This window comes from Mirounga leonina, unplaced genomic scaffold, assembly GCF_011800145.1.
Source record: "Mirounga leonina isolate KUSES-001 unplaced genomic scaffold, KU_Mleo_1.0 Mir_114, whole genome shotgun sequence".
In the NCBI taxonomy this organism is placed as follows: domain Eukaryota; kingdom Metazoa; phylum Chordata; class Mammalia; order Carnivora; family Phocidae; genus Mirounga; species Mirounga leonina.
The window spans coordinates 47,020,525-47,041,585 of NW_023270265.1; the positions used below are offsets into that span (position 1 = coordinate 47,020,525).

The 21,061-nt window shown below is 56.8% G+C and overlaps 1 protein-coding gene across 9 annotated transcripts in view; it reads right to left on the minus strand.

The window, feature by feature from the left end:
- The window catches only part of CTBP2 (C-terminal binding protein 2), a 157,883-nt gene that overhangs the window by 9,838 nt on the left and 126,984 nt on the right, over positions 1–21,061 (minus strand). For all 9 annotated transcript variants that reach the window (XM_034985886.1, XM_034985900.1, XM_034985850.1 and 6 more), the window contains 2 exons: positions 3,133–3,287; positions 2,707–2,851 (listed from right to left, as the gene is read on the minus strand). In XM_034985886.1, coding sequence (XP_034841777.1) covers positions 2,707–2,851; positions 3,133–3,287 — 300 coding nt within the window. The remainder of the gene's footprint in view (positions 1–2,706; positions 2,852–3,132; positions 3,288–21,061) is intronic.

Here is a 21,061-nt window from a genome sequence, read left to right on the forward strand (position 1 = left end):
CCTGCACCCCTGAACTCTGACATGTTGGCTGCTCGGCTGCAGAGACTGAAAGGGGCCCGAGACTGAAACCTGGAGGAGGGGCTGCTGGAAGCACCGGGGACCGTCCTGCCCCAAGGACAATGGCACCTTCCTCTGAAACCCCAAAGCCCTGACGACCCTCCTGCCGTGGGACTCTTTTGAAATCATTCTTGAGGTCATGGTCTGCATCAGGGCGATTCTCTAAAGGCCATGATGAGAAGCTTCTAGCACCTGCAGGGCAAGAGTTGCGGCCGCCTCACCGCAAGGCCTGAGCCCTGTGGCTGAGCTGCTCTTCCTGTCAATGGTTTCACTCTTTGCTGTCACCCCTTCTGAACTGGAAGCCAGATAAAGGAGCTTGCTAGAGAGGCTCACAAGGTGAGAGGCCCCCAGCAACCTCCCACCTCCCCCGACTTCCCCCTGGCTCCCTGGTCCTTGGGGAGACACTGCAGAGGCCGAATCCCTCTAACTCCTCCAGGCAGGTGACACAGTTGTTTCCTGAGCTCGCCCTGCTCTCACCCCAAGCATCGCCTCGGGCCCGCCATCTTCATGCAAAGGCTCCTGTGAGCACTGGGAAGGGAGCATCCTCCCAGGAAGGCCACACTGCAGGCCCCGGAGACAAGCAGCACCTACAGCCACTGTTCTCATTTGCATGAAGTCTGGGGACAGAATCATCTGCGGAGTGCAATCAGGAGACAGGACAGAGGCCCATTTTCCTTCTCCAAATTCCACACGCACCAGGATCAATGGAAACTGACTGGAATGGAAGCTGACGTTTCCATTGTTCAAAACGGCAGGCCCCTGGGAACAGCATCTCCTCCGCCTGGGCCCCCTCGCCAAGGGCAGCCGTGCAGCTGGGGGAGCGGGGCACCTTTGGTTTTAGGGAAACGAGGTCCCCCTCCTGGCCCAGGCCAGCTGTGTGGGGAGCTTCTGCAAATGGAGGGATGGCCAGTTTTGCTTGGGAGACCTTCCCATCTCTCCCTGGAAAGAAGTTCCCTGGTTCCCATCAAGGAAACTCAACACGAACACCTCACCAGAGCCTGGGCTGCAAGGGGCGGACCCACAGAGATGAGGAGACGGGTGCAGGGAAGCATTTGAGGACCGCACCCCCTGCCCCCCTCTCAGTGTGTTAAAACTATATTCTCCATCGCTGTTTGAACTTGGGATTTCAGCTCTACCAAGAGCACAAAGAACATTTGTTTTCAAACAAAAATATTCTTGTTGGTGCCCAGGAAAGATGGAAAATTTGAGGTAATGCTAAACATGCTTATGAGGACCCCTGTCCACCCAAGTTTCTTTGTTGCAACCAAGACGGGCTCAGGGGGACCCCGAGGCCAGAAGCGAGCGCTCAGGGCAGACACAGGAAGCCATCACTTCCTCCAGACCCTGTAACGAGTCTGGGTTCTGATGCCGCCCCTTTTCCTCTTGCATAGGGTCGATCTTCCAAGCCACTTGCCACCCAGCCCCTCACTTCCAGGATGGGGGAGGGGAAGAAGGCATCTTGTTGGGGAATGACCACCTCTTGCCTCTTCCTTTGGGGTTCACCTGTGGGGCGACCCCACCTGCCGTATCCACACGCTCAGAGCACCCTGGACCACCATGAAGAAGCACCAGACTCAGCACCAGCCAGGCTCCCTCTACCCAGCACCTGCCCCCAATTCAAGTGAGGGAACTAAGCCCTTGAAGAAACCATGGACCTTTACTCAAAACCCCAGGCTAGGACCTTGGAGGAGGAAGCGGAGGCCAGAAGTGCCTGAGGCCACGGTGTGCACGCTTAGGTAGGACCCCGGCTCAGCCCGCCCCTGGAGCGCCAGGGCCCACCGGGTCCTCGGTGGGGGCGGGGAGGCTGACTTGGGGCAGGGCGGGAGATGGACCACTGGCCCACAGAGCCCACCAGGGCCTCAGCACAGCCAAAGGTTGGGGGACCGTAGAGGTCTGCGTTCCTAGATCCCCGCTAGCAGCCCTGGGGCACCCCAGTACTCAGGTGGGGCACGGGCCCACGCACCCGGGAGCCGACCTGGCACATCGCACACACAGATCAAGGACAGTGAGCACAGGAGCTCATTTTGAAGGACCTTGGGCCCTCACGGAGCGAGCAGGCCAGCCCAGGGTCGCTTGCCATCAATGCTCTGTGGACACTCCTCGCACATGGAGTCCACAGCAGGTGCTGGGGCGGGGGGCGGGCACGGTGCCATGGCCCTACCGCTGGGCAACTGCCTGTGGGTGTCCATCTGCTGCCCCTGCTTTTCTCTGGAACCCCTGCCCCTCCGACAAGGGCTGGGCAGGAGGTGCTGGGCCTCGGTCCACCCTGTTGGCGCGGACCTCGGCAGGTTTCTGGGTGGACAGCAGCCCTTGGGAGGAGGTCTCCATGCCGGGACTGGAGGAGACCTAGGGATGCCCGACGCCCCCCCTTCCTGAGCCCCGAGCTGTGCACCCAGCATTGGCATTTCTGGGTGGTGGGTCCTGACTGGCTAACACGGACCTGTGGCCACTCACAGGGCCCCCTCTGCAGGGACGGGCCCCTGGCTCGTGGGCTTCATTCAGGTCCTTCCCAAGTGAGACAGCCCGGTCCAGCCAGCACAGGGACCGGGGCGGGGGCTCAGGGCCCAGCAGGCTCACTCCTGCCTGGGTATTCGGAGCTGTGCCCACCTCGGCTCCCCGCACAGCCGCCCCGTGGCCCCGCGCACTCACCGAGCTCGCCAGCAGCCTTGATGTCAACGTTGTCGTAGCCGCTGCCTATCCGCACGATCACTCTCAGGGCCTTGAACTTCTCCAGGTCCTCCCTGGTGAGGGTGATGGTGTGGTACATCATGGCGCCAACGGCCTCATTTAGAACCTGTGACGGGGTGAGCAGAGCCAGCTGGAGCCCTTGCCCCAGCCCCATCAGCCCTGCACCCGCCGCAGAGGATGCGGGGTGGGCGTGACCGCTCCCTCAGGCGAGTGGCCCGGGGTTGCGCTTCGGGGTCTGCCTGTGACTCTGGGTGACGGGGGGCGCAGACAGGGAGGGTGGGGCGGGGCTGAGAGGGCCCAGCCCGGGGAGACCTGAGGGACCCCTTGCTGAATGGCAGCCACCTGACCTGGGGTGACCCCGGCCTCGGGGTGGGGGGTGGGGCCCACCTTCTCGTGGATCTCCTGAGTGGACTGTGCGTCACAGAAGGCCACAGTGGCCAGGTCCTTCAGGATTGGCATCTCCACGGTGCAGTCTCTGCCATCGAGCAGCGCCACCAGGGGGCGGGGGTGCAGGGGGCCGTTCATGATCTGGGGGCGGATACCTGTGAGGATGGGAGGGTGATTTGGTGGGCGGGCACAGTGGCCTGTCCCACACTGGGGGACAGTGCTCCCCCTTACCCACATCCATCAGGTCTGGGGGACCCCGGAGCTCCCTCCCTACTCCCTGGGTGGACCACGAACCCACGAAGCCGCCTGGGCTCCCCTGGGCTCAAAGACCACAGGCTCCTTTGGAGTCACGGGGGAAGATTCTGGGGCAAGCCAAGGAGACCCAGGGGGAACATCTGTCTGGGTGGACGTCTGAGGGGGACCTGGGTCTCAGTGAGCAATCTCAAGTGTAGCGAACAGGAACCACCATGGAGCTAACTCCATCGCCATGTGGAACTCGGGCCAAGACACACCAGCCTTGGGCACCTGCTGCCAGTATGAGCCGGGCCTACAAGGGAGCTCCCCTCCCACTCCAGCACCTTCCAAACACGAGGGGGTACAAAATGAAACCAGAGGGACAGGTCATGGCTCCCGCACCCCATGGGAGCGTTCTGGGAGAAACAGGCACCCTGGGCTCAGCTCAGGACCCCTCTTGACCTGGTCCGGTGGTGGGGAGGCGTGTGTGAAGGCCAGCAGTTCGCTGGGGACTTGGGAGAGCGAAGAGAGTCTCTCTAAGGACCGCAGAGCGAGCTGCGCTCCTCAGGTACCAGGACCAGTCAGAGCGGTGCTGGGTCCTGGTGCTGCCCAACAGAGACAAAGGACACTTGTCCCACAACTTGGGGAGGGGGGGGTGAAGGGAGCACAGAGCAGGGGTAGTCCTCCCTGCACGCTGCTCCATGTGGACCAGCACGGCTGCTTACAGGAGGCTCAAGGGGGCGGCAGGGACGTCCCCAACCCACAGGACAGAGCGGGGGCGCATGCCCTGGGCCACAGGGCCACACGAGGTGCATGCATCAGGCTGCCTGCAGGAGCCTGGCAAAATCCATATGCTGGCAAGTCTTGGTGTCTCCAGAGAGACCGTGGCACCGAGATGGTGCCATTTTCTCGACCGATCTGATGCGTAGTATCCTAGACTACAAGTCAAAGCGAGAGAGCTTTCCGTGCATCTTATGCTTTCAGAGGTCAGGACGAACTCTGACAGGGGCTGCCACACCGAGGCCAGGCTCAGTCTGTTTTGCTTCCTTCTTCCTGTACAGAATCTACTTGTCCTTGCCGCTGGTGGCCGCCTGGCCCACTGGCCTTCGTATGACCACAAGGCATTGGGTAGAGGCTCCAGCCAACAAAAGCAGGACCCGTCTGCCCAGGCTGCACTCAGCTGCGTGGTCTCCCGAAGGGCTCGTCCACTGGCAGCCCTGCCACGGCCACCGGGGTGTGGGGGCCCCAGACACGTGAAGCCCCCATGTGACCGCCAGGGCTCATCACACAGCGACACGCTTGTGTAAGAAGCGGAGAGAAATCCCCACCTGGAGCTGCGTCCGGGCCCCCATTAGCACTGGACGTGGAGGTGGGGAGGGTGTCCCCGTGGTGCCCACACGGCCCCTGCACAGTGGCCTCTGCCCTGGGATGGCACTCCCACGCCACAGCTGCCCAGCTCGGGACAATCACCTCTTTGAACAAGGAGCCGAGGAAAGGCTTTTGTCCTGGCCTCCGAATGGGCCAGAGTGCAGGTTTCCTCGGGGCAGCTCCATCCTGAGCTGGGACTCACGAAGGATCAGTCCCTCCCAGCCTCTGAGTGGCAACAAAACCACTGCCGAACCCAGAGCCTGGATCCCCAAAGCAGGACGTCCAAGTGAAGCCGAGCCCCAAACATCCTCTGTACCAGGTGGGAAAACGGGGGCTCCCAGGCTATTTGTTGGGGCCTGGTGAGCCCTCTGCTAGCGTTCTTTTGGCCTAATTGGCAGGCGGGCTCCACAAGGGGTCAAGGTGGGTGTGTGTGAATGGAGAGACTTCCCCAAAGACCAAGGGTGCCGTTGAGTCAGGACCCCTGGAGACCCACCGCCTTTTACCCCTGAACTCTGCAGAGGGAAGTGAGGGACAGTAATTCACATGGTTGCCTATAGCCTCCCATTTCATCCCCATCCATTTTAATAGATGAGGACCCCGAGGCACAGAGTGGGAAGTGCCCCCTGGAGTAGGCACCTGAAGGGGGGGGACAACCTGATGGGCACACATTAAAGCTCCCACCTCGGCCCTTCCTTTTGGCCAAGAAAAGGGTGAGACTTTGACCAAATCCCGAAGGGCCCGTCTTCTTCCACCAGATTCTTCTGTGTCTCCCCACAGCTGCTGCCAAGCCCAGGTCCCGCTCCCATGGGACTGGTGGTCTTGGACTATGGGGGCAGATTTACCCACCTGTCCCAGGCTGTCCCTCCTACAGGGTACAGAACATCCTGACTTGACTCCAAATGTGATGGCAAGAGTGTTAATCAGACAGCGTTCGCACAGTTCATGATCATGGTAAGAAATCCAACTTGTTAATTAAAAAGCAACCACAGAGGAAAATGATGGGCAGGCACAAGGCAGGCATCTAGAGCCATCCAAGACATCTGGAGAGGCTGAGGGGCCTCATCACAAGATGTCCATCCACAGCATCAGTGCATGGATCGCGTTACCTGGGCAACAAGCTCCAGGTTGCCTAGCGATCGCCCCCCTCCCTGGCTTGGGTCGCCTCCTCTTTGGCGAAACCCACCCTTTGCCCTCGTTCAGGCTGGGCATGCAGAATGCAGCTGAGGCTCGTCCGTGAGAGCCAGGGGCTCCCAGATGAGGCCCCGGGCTCAGATACGGGCTGCAAGCCATGTATGGGAAAGCAGGAAAGGGAGAGGCACAGGGGGTTCTGCTGGGGATGGATGCTGAGCACGGACAGCTGCGTGGGTGGTGGGAGTGGTGAGATTCCCGTGTGTCCTGCACAAGGTGTAGGGGGCCGCATGAAACCCCAGTACTGAGGATGAGAGAAAGCTCAGCCAAGGCATCGCTGAGGTTCGCTTTTGACAAAGGGACCGCGCCATACATGCCCCCCCAGGCCCAGAAGGCTCGTCTACCGGCACACCAGAGAATCCAGCGAAATTCAAGCCACACCCCGCCCAGCACCTGCTGTCCCTACAGTCTTGCAGAAGTTGGGGCAGAGGTCCCCACAAGACCCCAGGAAACGCCAGGGAGGTGAAGTTGTAAACAGACTTTCTATCTCACCTCACATCAACCGATGCATCTCTCAGGGCTTCTGATAATTGGAGTAATTTTTAGTGTATTAGGATGCAACCGACATGTTACTGTAAATAACCATTTAAGGGACTTTGGGGGAGAAAGCCAAGGCACAAATATCTTTAACAAGAACGGACTAAAAACTGAGGTCTGCGACCAAAAGCTAGGGTAGCAATCACGAGACACTGCTCAAACACCGAGACTGACATTCAGAAGCCCGCTGTGTTACTCTTGTTCCCATCTTACTTACAGGGAGACAGAGCCAAGGGTGACCACAGACCACACCAAGGGACAACAGGGAACGACGAGAGCCACCTCACATGGCCCTAGGGACCCAAAACAGCCCGAGGAAACACCTGCTGATGATGAGGGGCCGAAGGTCCTGGTGGCCCCCTAGTCAAAGCGACTACTCCCTTTCCGCAAACTTGCCTTCTATTTCAGGACAATTCCAGCTGCCATTGGACACATCACAGAAAAAAAAAAAAATCTATCAGCACATCCTTCCAACCACTTGCCCAGCACTGACTCTGTATGCAGGGCCACTTCGACTCCCCTGGCGTCAATTACTTGCTGGTTTCAGGCTCACCTCTGCACAAGCAGGGCCGGCTCACGGTCAGGGACGCGGTGCCTCAGCTCGAGGCCAGCTCCCTTGGCCGTCCTTGGGCCCCGTATTACTCACAGCTGGAACTGCACATAAACTGTGAAATCAGACATCCAGTGGAAAACAAAGATGACACCAGGCCGCGTTGTTAGGGTTCTGCTAGGAGTGGCCGATGGTCCAGGGGAAGACAAGTCCATAGGCCCCATGGATTCTGAGGGAGGAAAGGGAGGTCCCCAGGGAGGACACCGGCAGCTCTCTGGTCAACCAACCTCGATGCCACCTTATCTGAGCAGCACCAGATTTCTCAGGAGCTGCTTCTTCCCTGGGCGACACAGGCTGACAGGGCTGCAGTCGGCCTAACGGGACAGGCGTCCCTAAGCAGAGTGACTGAGGGGGAAACGGGCTGATCCTGCCACACGACCCGGCCCTGTGGTGTCTGAGACCCATTTTCTGGCTTTGCTGGATGCTGTGTGAGGTTCAGCTGACATGCTTCCTACAGAACTCTGCCTTGTTTTTGAAGATCGGGGTTGGTTTCTGTTGCTTGCCAACTTAAGAACCAACCTGCCGGGGACTTTTTTAATTTTGCAGTTTCAAGATTTCACAAATGAAGCAGTTTTACCCCAAAGCAAAGTGGCCATAAGAATCATGTCTGACCAACAGCCAGAGGCCTCTTTTGACAGCTGACCAGATTTTGCAGAAGCATCCATCCCTACACCACAGCCCTCGAACACCTGCGCTGGGCCGGCCAGGATCGCGGGCGACCGTGACGAGCGACCGCTCCACCGGCTCAGGCTCACCCCCTGCTCACCTGGCAGGGACTAGCCAAGTATGCTGGGGTGACCAAGGGGGGAAAGGGCCTGCCAAGCAGCACAGATTCGCACCAAGGTCTTCACTGCTGCTCTGGGGCCAAAGAACACGGGCTTCGCCTTGCAGGTGGAACCCAGCTGGGAGCCTCTGGGGCCTGAAGGCAGTTGCTGGGATTCTCTGGGCCAGCACCAGCTGTTCTGGCAGCTGACACTGGAATTAAGTACCTGGGAAGAACCAAGAGAGAAAAGGCACTGTCCTGCATGTTTAGCCAGAGGCCCCAGAGCCCATCAAATGGGTCATCAGCATCCAGATCTTGCAAGGTGGTCTGGAAGGCAGAAGGGGCTCCCGTCCTCATGGGCAGGTGTTTGGCGGTGGGGAGAGGAGACGCGACCACACAGAGTCCCGGCGGTCTGGCGGGGGTGGGGAAGGACACTCAGGTCTGCACTTACGGCCTCTCCAGCCACGACCACTTCATGGGGATCTGATCATGTTGCCCTTGCCCCAAGAACAACTTCCCCTTAAATGCAGGTGCTCCCCAATTAAAAAGCCACTTCCTGCAACCCTGCACAAACCAACCCTCATCGGCTGGGCTCAGCAGTCCCGACTTCCAGAAGGCCAGACGCAGAATCAGATCTAGGGTCTGATAACGGGCCCATTTTACAGGCTTGCATTCCCACAATCTAGAGCTGAAACCCATGACTGGGGCCAAACTGGGGGCCGGATGCTGATCTTGCGTCATAACTGAACCTGTACCCGAGACTCAGCATTCAACTTGCAGACATGTCTGTGCTGGGTGGGGGTCCAGCATCTACCCCAGTGCACGGGGTTCCGGAACCCTGCCTATAGGGGAGGAGACTGTGGAGCCTTGGTTGAGACAGGTCTCCCCTGCTTGTAAACATGGTTCATCCACGTAGTAAAAACTGTCCTACACTGTCAGCCACGGGGTATTGACCCCAACTGCCACGCAGCTAGCTGGAGCTTGTTCAGAAGGTGGGTTTGGACAGCCAGCAAAGGCACGGTGACTGTCCCCATGTCTAGAGGCCCGGGGACAGGATCCACGCCCACGGCAGCTACCCTTGCCTCTCACGAGAAGGAACACAGGAGAAGACGGAAGGGAGTGGCTTCGAGACAACAACTGTAATAAAGTGTGTGTTGCTCAGTGGTACTATTTCCAGGTTTAAAAAACACGGTTACTGTTAGAAACCTCATCTTCATGTCCACGTCACTGTCTGCCTTTTCGTCGGGCAAACGTGCGTTTCTCGGTGGTGTCCCCGTTCTGCCCAGGCCGCGGGATCATTTTGAGAACTCGGCGATGTGCACGGACGTGACCCGCACCGCGCACGGAGAACCCGACGTTTTCTCAGGTGGTCTCTCCTTTCGAGTCTCGTCTTCCGCCCGGACAGGCTGCTGGGGGAGGCCTGCTCGGCCCGAGGGGCGGGGATGACGCCCAAGTCAAGTCGGTCCCGGAAACCAACAGCAGCTCGCAGCTCCTGGGCCGCTCGGCGGCGCCTCTCCAACGCGGACCCCCAGGAGCGGGGCGCAGCCTCACTCCTTTCCAACCGCACCCCCTCGACAGGCTCTGGCACGCGGGCCTGGCGCCGGTCTCGGGGCCCGCAGAGGAGTGAGAGGCCGCCGAAACCCCCAGGAGCTCCAAAGGCACAGGGAATCCGGCTAACGGAAGAGACAGCTTATCCTCGGGCTGCTTCACAACCAGGAACACAAAGTGAGTTTTACTCAGGGCCGACTGTGGAAGGCAACTTTTCTAGCATAGACGTTAAATCAGCGCATCTCAAAATCTAGCTCAGGCTGGAACGAGCGGAGCGCCCTTATGCACCTTGGTGTGTCAGCACCGAAGAGGAGAAAGTAAAGCAAACCTGCCCCAGGAATGCAAACACACACGCACTCTTCCCTTCCTGCACTCATGGCAGACATCACTAATGGATCTCAGCACTTTCAGCCTCCGAGTCCCCGATGATCACGATGCCCCAGCGAGCCCCCTGCAAGGCTGGGTGACATCTGCCTGCCACGCTTAAGCGAGCCCAATCCCCTCTAGAAACTGGGAAAGGAAGGTGAAGGTCAGAAGAGAGCCAGGAGATGTAGGGAGGCCCCAGGGTAAGGAAGAAAAGGCCCACAACCCAGGCTCAGACCTCGGTGAGCAGCTGGACCTCCTATGCCACCCCTTCCAGACCTGTGACTGGGGTGAGGTCTCATTCCTCCTGCGACCTCCTCTGTCGCTCCAGGAGCGCCCTCTGCTCTGCTGGGCCCCACAGTGGGTGCCTTGGTTTGCACCCACCTCCTTCACCGTGGAGAGCCTCCGCTGCGTCCCACACTGTTCCGGGACCGCCCGGGGCCCCCTGCCTCCTGTGTCGAACGCAGCCCCCTCCCAACATGACCTTGCCGCCCCCTCGCGGTGGAGGGAACTTCCCCAGCCCTGGAAATGGGCTGGCCTTGGACTTTGCTCTGAACTACGTCCCGTAGCAGAACCGACGCGGCGGCATCGGTTCCACGGCGAGACCCCACGGGGTGGGCATCGGGCCGTCCACGCTCACGCTGGAGCCTGCGCACGTGTGCTCTGCGGCGTGAGACACCTGGGAGGAAGGACCACTGAGCAAGCCCTGCCGGCCCAGCTGATGGGGGTCAGGAGGGGGGCACTGCAGACTGTCCTGCCACAGCCGAGCGCAGAGCTCCTGCGAGCCAGGAGGCCCCAGATTCATCTCTGAGCATCGCGAGTGAACTGATGTGCTCAGGAGGGCAAGGCCGGGTGTGGGAGTTTGTGTGCCTTGCGACCTGACAAAGACCGCAGCATGGACATGACCCACACTGAGGCTGCAGAAACCCCTGGAAGCTGGTCCCCAGGCCGTGCCAGGATGGATCAAGTCTGTTTTTTTAAGACCCAGAAGACTTGTGCGGGGTCGGCGCCCCAAACTGGGCTGAGCTGTGGGCATGTCAGTCATGGGGTTCATAATCACAGGCGCCCCTGTCGGAGGGCCAGGGTGCCTTTCTCCTCCCCCAGGGAAGGACCAGGCTGCTCTGCCCCCAGCAGACTCAGAGGGGCCCTTCCCCGAGGCCCGGCCACTGGCAGTGGAGACCCTGGCATGGCCTTTTGAAAGAACATTCCTGTCTTTTCACTTTCTGGATGAGCCCCCAGCTCTTGGACTTCTCCCTCGGCACACCCCAGAACCCCCACCTGATGCTAAGCCCTAGGAGCCTTGCGTCAGGTCGCGCCTCCTGTCTGGAAGGAAGCCGTTCAACCTTTCACTCCACGGGCACCAGACCCCGAAGGCGACGGGGCAGGCGGCGCCTGGTGGGCGAGCAGCAGCCTGCGGGCAGAGCACGGGCCCGGCTGCCCTGAGCTCCGCAGTGTCCCTGCACCGGGCCATCGAGGACCTTGCCCGGCAGAAAATTACTTAACTCAAACAGGAGCAAGGACTAGCCCCAGGCCAGGTGCTGGAAAAACAGCAGGAATCAAGACAAAACAGAACAACCTGGCTTAAAAATGGCACTGGGGAATAAAAAGGAGTGAAGTACTTTCCAAGATAGGAAAGTGGCCACGCCATCCTGTGCGGACCCCCGGCCACTGCAGCCGCTGCCCCAAGTCCCTCTAGGGACGAGTGGCACGACCAGGTAGGAGGGGAGCTCAGCGCAGACACCGTGCCCTGGGAGCCCCTTCACCTCGGATGCAGTCGGGTCCCCCGAGGCCGTGTTCTTCCACCGAGCTGTGAACACACGCGTGAGCACTGCGTGGCACACGGCTCCGGGCTGACTTTATGGGCTCAGTTCTCTCTCAAAGCGAGTGTGGGGAGACCTGGCGTCACCGGGCCCTCTGAGCTGCTGGGGGTGACCCCCACGAAGGGGACTGCTCACAGGGCTGGCTGCGTCCCACGGAGGGGCCGGGTTTTAAGCCACTCCTCAGCTCTGATTTTGGTGTTCTCTCAAGTTGGCCGGAGGTTCACTTGAGAGATGGCCACAGGATAAGGAGATTAGCTTCTTAAATAAAACATGGGTCTGAATGAGTCATGGCCCTCGTAGGGAAGTGGCTTCAGGCCACCTCCTCTGTAGCTCAGGTCACAGCTGGTCAGAAAGCCGGCCAAGCAGGAGGCCCCCAGGAGCTTGGGCCGTTGCGCCCTCCCCACCCGAGGCTTGCCGGGTGATTGCGGTCAGCCCAGTGTGCATGTGTGTGCTGACTTCTGGAAGACAAGCAAGTGTCTACACTTGTGGGACCCACATCATCCAGTTCAAAGAAAAGGAGAACTTCTGTACCTCCAGAAAGACAAGCATTCGTGGTTGCTTTAACTGGTCCCTTAGAGCAACCCAGGGAAACGGAGTCAGCAGTCTGAGCTGTATAGTGTCCACACCACAGCGGGGGCCTTGAACAGAGAAAAGGGACAAAACTTCTCCTTTTTCCAGGAGAGCCTCACGACAAAACCAAGAACCATTGATCACTTGCTTGAAATCCTTCCTTGGACAGACAGACCTTTGGTAGCCCAGGTACCACTGCCCGGCCGCACTCAACGCACCCCTTCCAGAGCCACTCCTGGCTTTGAGCGTTTGTGCCCGTCACCCTCAGTCCCCAGGGAGCCTCGTGTTTCCGGTGAATCCCTCTGCCCTGAAGAAGCTCCTGAGACAGGTGCTTTCCACTGGGGGGTGGGCTGAACACCACCACTTAGCACCTCCTGACTGACCCTCCAAAAGAAGCACGAAGGAGGAGGAAGTGCTTGCCCCAAGGTCTCGGGGAAGGGATGGGCTCAGGGGACAGAGGTTCGACCCACTCACGGCCACAGGGACAAGACTGAAAACCAAGCAGGCCGCTGCGGGACACATTTCCACAGCAAATCGGCCAAGGACGCCAGGTTTTGCTTCCGTTTGTGGTAAAACGTGCTTCCTGTTCTGGATTTCCCCAAAGGGCAGTCTCATGTGTGTGGTCCTGGAGGGAGGAAGGAGGGAGGATGGGATGGAGGGACGTGGTCTGGGCAGACACTGGGCTCGGGAACAGCCGACCCCCGAGGTTCAAGGGCCCAGTGGCTTCCCATCTGGGCAAGGTCACGATTCACCTCCCAACCTTCCCAGCATGCCTTGGGCACTGGCCAGAGCCACAGATCCCTGGCCCAGGCCACATCTAAACTGATGACAGACAGGTGATCCCAGCTTAGGAGACGGGGAGGCCTTCAAGTTCTCCTCTCCACCGAAACACTGGCCATTTGTCAATTACACATGATCATCAAATCAAGAATCCTCATCCTTTCTCACAGCAAGGATGGACCCTTCCCTTGGGGGTCACTCTGGATTTTGTGGCCCAAGAGATGAATCTCAGGGTGGTAAGCGTCCTCCAATATGATCTTGTGGTACCAAAAGAAGAAACACCCCTCCCCCTTCTTTGGTACCTTCCAAGATGGGACCTTGCCCGGGGCCCACTCAAGTCCCTCTTTCTGCTGGTTGCCCCCTAGAGCCTCAGAACCATGGAGACTAAAAGGATGCATCCAGACAAGTCAGAACACCAGAGAACGGTGAGCAAGCTGCAGGTGCCTGATCCCTATCCCCCAGGCCACTCTTAGGGACACAAGGTCATTCCGCAAAGTGCCCTAAGACGCAACATACACCCATGGGCCTCGCTGATAAGAAACCTGCTCCAGAAAATGCCTGCTTGGCTCTTGACCTCTCTGCCCCTAAAGGCATCAACCTCCGGACTCCCCCAACACATGCTTTCCAAGACCATCCTGACAGGAAGCAAACTACTGGTGAGCTCCCCACAGATCCCAGCTGCTCTGCACCTTGAGTCCACGGGCCTCTGGCATCACAGACATGGAGGCTTGGAAGGAGGAAGTGCTCCCCCCAAGGCCTAGGGGAAGGATGAGTCCAGAGGAGTGAGCTTCGGCCAGCTCAGGGCCACAGTGACAAGACCAAGAGCCAGGCCTGGCTGTTCAGTGTGGTAGATCTCTCACAGCCAGTCACCACCAGCCTTGGACGGATGGGGGGCGGGGGTCACGACACAGTTCTGTCACTCCTAAACGCTAACTGGAGAGATGGTCAAGCCATCAGGCCTCAACGCTAGAGGACGGAGGAGAGAAAAGCGAGGATTCGCTGCCCAGAGCTCCCCACACAACTATTTTTCCTAGAAAATACTCTGAGTGTGTAGGGTGTTTACCAGTTACCATATGTCTGTTTCCTTGGGGTTTCGGTGGGGGGGGGGGGGGGGGGGGGGGGGGGGGGGGGCGTGTTCCACATCCTTTGGCAGAAGCTCTGGGCAACCTAGCCGAGCCCGGAATAGCTTTACAGAGCGGCCCCTGAGAACACCTCCTTGCTCACCTCCTGTCCCTGCACCGAGGGTCGTTCATCATTTAGCTCATTCATGGCGCTGGACACCATGCCGGCAACGTGCGAAACCATCCTCACCCACACAAAACGGTAAACAACCCAGGCGGCCCTCACAAGGCCACTGCTTCTCTACGACGTCCCAGAGGGGAGAGCAGCTGCTGGGGTTCGTGTGGGTGCAAACATCAGCAGTCACCCCAAAGGCTGCAAGCCAGGCACACAGTTCTCCACAGCTCAGCCTTCTCCCGAGCCGTCGGGACACTGGACTCCGTGCCCCCGTCTGCCCAGAGCACCCGGCCACCAGGACGTGGGGCTGGGGGAGTGGGCCTGGCTCCCGGGCCCTCCCTGGGCATCCTGCCCCAGCCTGGGGAGGGGCGGCGCAGGCCCCCTGGGTCCCCGAGGCCGAGGCGGGGGGCGCTGTCCCTGCAGGACTCCCGGAAAGGCCCTACCTGCCGCCGGCATGTGTGTGTGTGTTGGGGGGGGGGGGGTTTCATGTGAGTACTTCTCAAGTTCTAAAAATGTGCCCATGGCAACAACAGAAGGGGATGTTTGAGAAAAATAAAATGAAATAAAGATGAGAAAAGAAGGGACGGCTGCCAGAAGAGTCTGGCGGAGGCAAGCTCTGCACGCCCACTTGCCGGCCTGTGTGCCGTCGGCGTGCGTTCCTGGCTCACGCAGGGCTGACGGGACTCTGCAGGATCCCCAGGGGGCCGCGGTCAACCCACCGGAGCAGGGACTCTCCCACCCCAACCTCTCTGCAGGGGAGCGCCTACAGGGGCCTGGCACCCGGCGGGGCCGCGACAGCCTGGGACACGGCAAGTCAGGGACGGGGAAGCCCTTGGAGGGGTGGGTCCCTGACCAGGCTGAGGACACCCCGCACTCTTTTTTGGTGCCTGGAAGGGCCTTCCTTCCAAAGGCCAGCAGGAAGCAGCAAGGCAGGTGCTCAGGCGACCCGTGAACGGCGCTGCCCCTACGGGCTTGCAGCCCCTGTGTGCCGGGCAGCCCGGTGTTTCCTGCTCACCGCGTCGGCCGCCGCCTCCTTCCCGGACTCCGTTGGGGCCCGAGGAGCACACGCTGCGCTTCCCTCCTGAAAGGCCCTTGCAAGAGCCTGGCGGACCCAGGCTTATTCTTCTGACCACACCGCCCGGGCCCCGTGCCCATAAAAACAAAACGGTGCCCTGTTTCTTAGCTATGACAGCCACCAAGGCCGGGATGGGAGATGGAAGAAGCCCAAGGCTTTCAGCTAACTCTATTTTTCATGTGGCCCTAAAACCGAAAAGAAAAGTGATCCTAAAGACCCTGTAACGGGCTTGCTATCTGGCTGCCCTCGGGCCCCAGAGTGGCCGGGGAGCTGATCTTCCCAAGCGCAAGGCTGGTGGGATATCCCGTCCCTGCTCTTCTCCTCCGTAACTTTTTTTCCCTTGAAGCCTAGTGACTTCTAAAGTGTTCCAGGCTCAAAGCCTAGTTCACAGGGCAACACTAGAACCCATCACAAAGTCACAGTTATTCCATCAAATAAAAAGCGTCTGAGAGAGAAATCCCCAGTGGGGAAGCTGGGTGGGTTGAGAGGGCAGCTTTGAGCGCCGTGCGTGGAGGGAGGCTGGCGACCGTGGCCATCACAGGCACAGCCCCCTTCAACGCGGAAAATCGCCACTTCCTGTTGGACTCGGCCATGCCCACGGGGGCGCTGGCCCGGGAGAGGCAGACAGCCTGGAGGGGAAATCAGAGGTCAGCTGCAGGCACGGCAGCCCCCCCCTCCCCCGCCGCCGGCCCCAAACCCGCACATGTGAGCTTAGCAACTGCGACCAAGTGAGGCCCGCTGAAAAATTTAACTAACGTTTTATCAAAATTAGAAGACGATGCACAGGAAGCGGTCATGAGTCACGGAAGACCTGAATGGAGGGGGGCAGGCCGGGCCATAGTGGGGAGGTAACAGAGGATACAAACTGCACATCTAGAGCTGATGCGGATTCTTTGGACAGGTGGGCAAGGACAAGAGCAACACCTTGCAGCCGTGCTCCAGAGCGATGGGCTCATCAGTCCCATCTTGGGCACAGTGTGAATTAAGTGATCTCGTTTCCCTCTTTACTTGGGTTGCTAGGAAGCCTGGAGAGACACGCCCACCCCCTTGGGCACAAGCCTGCAGGGAAAGCTCTGCATTCTGGCCTCCCACCCAGTTTCCTCTTTCCTTATATGCTTATTTCTCCCTCTGCTCAACTCTGTGCTTGTGTGTTAGAACCACTCCCCAGAGGGAGGCTTAATCCTCTTAGGACCAAAGAACATTTACACTCCACTTAAGCACACAGAAGAATTCATTTCCTCTGCTCTCCCGAAAGGCAGCAGGGTAGGAGGAAAGGGGCTTCGCTCTGCGGCAGACCAGTGGGCAGGACACCAAGTTGGGCCAGGAGCAAAGCCTCAGGTCTCTGGGGATGAGTGGAGCCCAACACCCCAATGTCACACTTGGGGAAATGAGCCTCAGAGCACCAGAGGACTCCGCTGCAATCACCCACTTTACCCTGTTCTTGCCGACATAGACCTCAGCTTCCAGCTTGGGCTGGTTTCCTCTTCCCAGACTGACACCACCGCGGATTTTGCCATGTGACCCTGAAGCCCTGTGCTTGGTGCTTCATCGTGGCAGTGACGAATCCCTGGTTTGGAGTCAGACAGGCTAGCTTCAAGTCCCAGCCCTGCTGTGTGACCTGGGGAAGAGTACTAACCTCTCTGAGCCTCAAGAGTGTTCATCTTAATAGGGAATTACTCAGGAATTCAAGTGCTCCATAATGGTGACAGTCACACTGTAATTTACTGGGCTGATTTGGTCCTGGATGCTCTCAATGCTGGTAAACCCCCCGCCCCCATCCTGTGGACGTGATGTTTTCATATCGTCAGTACCGGGAGATCACTCGCCACCCCCTGGGCCCCGCTAGTGCTTCAGGTACTTGCATTTGGGACCCAGAAGTCAGAGTACCTGTCCCGAGCCTTCATTTCTTCGCACAAACAGCCTACCAGGATCCTTCCACCCACAGCAATCTTGTTTAAACAACAAGTTCTTTCACTCACATTTGGCAAACCCTTCCAGGGATCAATTTTCAACTGCTCTCAGGAGAACATGTCCCCAGAGCCGCCCACCTTCTCAGTGGGGACGGGCGTTTACAGGTTTGATTTTATGCTCTCCCAACAATTTGGCAAAAAAGTTGTTTTATTCATACACTGCGTACCGCTATTTGGCTAAATTTAACTGCAGTGTGTACCTTCCTGTTCTTGAGCAGTGGAGGGAGCAAGAAAAAGTGAACAGACTGTTTTTTTCCTTTACATGAAAAACAACGAGAAAGTTCTTTGTGAAGCCAGCCTCAGAATGGGGAAAACACACAACAGCAGCATGTCTGTTAGGTTCTATACTGCTAACATGGCCTAATCAATTACGGACTGTAAGCGTTACTTCTATTTCATAAATCTAAGAAACAAAACCCCCCCAAAACGCCTATGAAACAGCTTTAGAATTCTTGCTTCATATAACTTTGGGGACAAGAAATTAGCTCCAAATGTCTGAAAATCTTCTCTTTTAATATATGTTGGGTTTTTTTTTTTTTTTTTTTTAAATGTCTATCTTCTTTGGATGATTGGTTGCCAGATGCAATACATATAATATGTGCCTCCACCGCTGCCCAAGTCTGGGCCTCCTCACCTAGCTCAGCTCCCCTGAAAGCAAAAGCAAATGGGTGCTGGAACAACAGGATATCCACATGCGGTAGAATGTAGCTGGAGCCCTACCTCACACCCACGTACAAACTGGACTCAAAATGGTTCAAACACCTAAATGTAAGAGCGAACATGGTCAAACTCTAAGAAAGCACAGGCATACATCTTCATGACCTTGGATTATGATACCAAAGTGCAAAGCAAGCAAAGGCTTGAACTTCATGAAATTGAACTTCATGAAATTAAAACTTGTGTTTCAAGGACAGTATTAAGAACGTGAAAAGACAGCCAAAAAAGGGAAGAAAATATTTGCAAAGCACATATCTGATACCAAAAGCCAGTGAAGACTTCTTGTCTGCTTCCTGAGCTCCATGGTCCATGAAGACCCAGGTCAAGCACTGAGGTCAATGAAGCCAAGTGGCAGTTGGAGAACCACAGTGTAGGGCAAAGATCACATAGGAGATCAAAATGGCTAAGAAATACATGAAAGGATGCTCAACATCACTACTCATCAGTGAAATGCAAATCAACATCACCACAAGATATCAACTCACACCTGTTAGAATGGTTATCATCAAGAAGAGACAACAGGTGCTGGCGAGGATGTGGTAAAAAGGAAACCATGTTCACTATTAATGGGAATGTCAATTGGTCCAACCACCATGGAAAACAGTATGGACGTTCTTAAAAAAAAAAAAAAAAAAAACTAAGAATACATCTATCATACGATCCAGGCATTCCACTTTCAGGTGTTTATCCAAAGTAAATGAAAACAGGATCTCAACAGATATGTGCATCCTCATGTTTATCAAAGCATTATTCCCAACAGCCAAGATTTGGAAACAACCCAAATCCCATCAACAGATGAATGGATAAAAAAGAGGAGATGTACATACACAATAGAATATTATTCAGCCACAAGAAAGGAGGATATTCTCCCATTTGCAACAACACAGGTAGGACCTTGAACACATCATGCTACGCTGGAGAGGTCAGAGAAAGACAAGCGCGTACAATATCATTTACATGAGGAATCTAAAAAGGGTAAACCTGTAGAAACTAGAGAGTGAACTGGTTGTTACCAAGGAATGACGGGAGTGGAGGCTGAGGGGTGGGGGGGGCATGCACAAGACAGACAGTGTTTCAGGAGGCAAACTTGCAGCCAAGTGTCATCCATACAGACCATGAATACAGACAACGATATTGTATTATAATTACATAACCCAATAAATACTGCTACATCCGCAATCGAGGTGCCATATATAAATATCAAATAACATGCTGTACCCCTCAAACTTATACAATGTTACATGTAAAATATAACGCAGTTAAAGGAAATAGGTCAGATGAAAAAGTAGCATGGTGAAGGGCTCAATCAGCTTCCCCTTTTCTTGGGTAGATAATCCTACCAGTGCTCATCCCCACTGTGGATTCAGCTCAGCCCCTTGTGCCACCAACTCTGTAAATCTTCCAGAAAAATTTGGCCCATGCTGTGTGGTTGGGACTGTTGCCTCTTTTAAAGATTTTGGAGAGGCAGTCATCCCTGGGGGAGTCTAAGGGTGAGAGAGATTAAAAAAAAAAAAAAAAAACCACACACACGAACTATTCTTTGGAAGCCAAAGCCGAGCCTGCCAGGTCACTCCTTGAAGGCAGGGCCCGTGAGAGTGGGTGAGGCCCCACTCTCTCTAAAACAGGAAGACAGAATGCCCATCTAGAGAGAGGGCACGACCAACCTGTCCCAGGCAACTTCGGGCCTGCTCAGGCCACATGAGAGAGGGTCTGGCGACAGGAGCTCAGCCAGAGGTGGCCAGTCCCAGGGTGGACTAGGCTCCATGTCTTCCCATGAAAACATGAGTCAATTCCTTTAAACTAACTCCGCAGGAAGCACTGCCAGGACTAACCTCATTAACCACCTTCTCTGTTTCCGGCACATTAGGCAGAAACCCTGTGGTGACCCTGTAGCCCTCCAAGAAGGCCGAGAGAGCCCACCTTACCCAAAGGGGTGGGGCTTCTCAAACCCCAAGTCCCAGACCACACTCCTTGAATGATCACTGACACACACCCCTGCGGACGGGGTCTGAGCCATCAATGCGGGGGTGGAGGGCGCACTGTACAAGAAGTTGACAAATTCCCAGACACCCAGTTTTGTGAAAGGCCCATTAAGTTTTCATAGGACTTAGGCCCGGCAGAGTGGCCCTCATGCCCCAACCCAGCCAGCGGCAGGGTCTTCTCCAGGCTGCCCGACCACAGGCCCCTCGGACGCTGTCCTCCGTGGACAGAAGCACCAAGTGCACAGCCAACAGGTCTGAGGAGGCTGCTCTGAGAAACCCAGAGCTGGGGGACAGGCCCAGAGTACTGTGCCCGGCTTCAGAAGTGACCAAGAGATGATGATGATGATGAGAAAAGCACCATTTCCGGAGCAGGCCCAGGCTCTGGCCAAGGCCACGCAGGTTTCATGACCTCAACACTCAAATTACTTCTTCCTAGGCTTGCTGCATCCCCACACGCCCAAAAGGCAGGTTCAGTTCCCACCTTCCTTTGACAGACATGGAAGTAGAAACAGAGAAGACAATACGGTCACCAAAAGACACACAGCATACATTCAACTACCTTATGTTCCTGGGCTGAAGTCCTATTCCCCGGCGTGCAAGGGTTTTCTAGCAACCCAGTAAGGACGGAGAAATTCACACTGCCCAGTAAAAACAGCTACAAGAACAAAGGATGGTATCAAGTTCAGGCTCTGAGTTTAGTCCAGTAAGGAGAAAATGACCAAAGTCCAAATTCTCCTGAACACTGACAGGTAGGAGATGATCATTCCCACTCTGGGAAAACAGCAGTCAACAGTGAAGGCCAGGAATGACAGGTCAGTCCAGTGACCTCCAACAGAGGGTGGGGATTGTGGGGGTCCTAAGAGGGTGGGGAATGGCTGCACCTGGGGCCTTGAATGCAGAGACCAGGAGCAGGTGACCGCTAAGGGGGCCACCCTGCATTTGGGGAAACATGAACCAAAGAGCCACATTGGACTCCAAACACATGCATAGAGGTCAGCCTGAAGGACAGATCAAGTGCTTGCCAATTTTATGGGCACGGAACACGTTTTAGGTGTTTTACTTGCTTGGGAAGGCTGAGCCATCAGCAGCTCTGACGTGCACAGGTGTGCTCCCTGAGCTTGATGTGTAAGGGAGGTGACCGTAGAGAAGAGGGTCCTGGCCAGAGAGA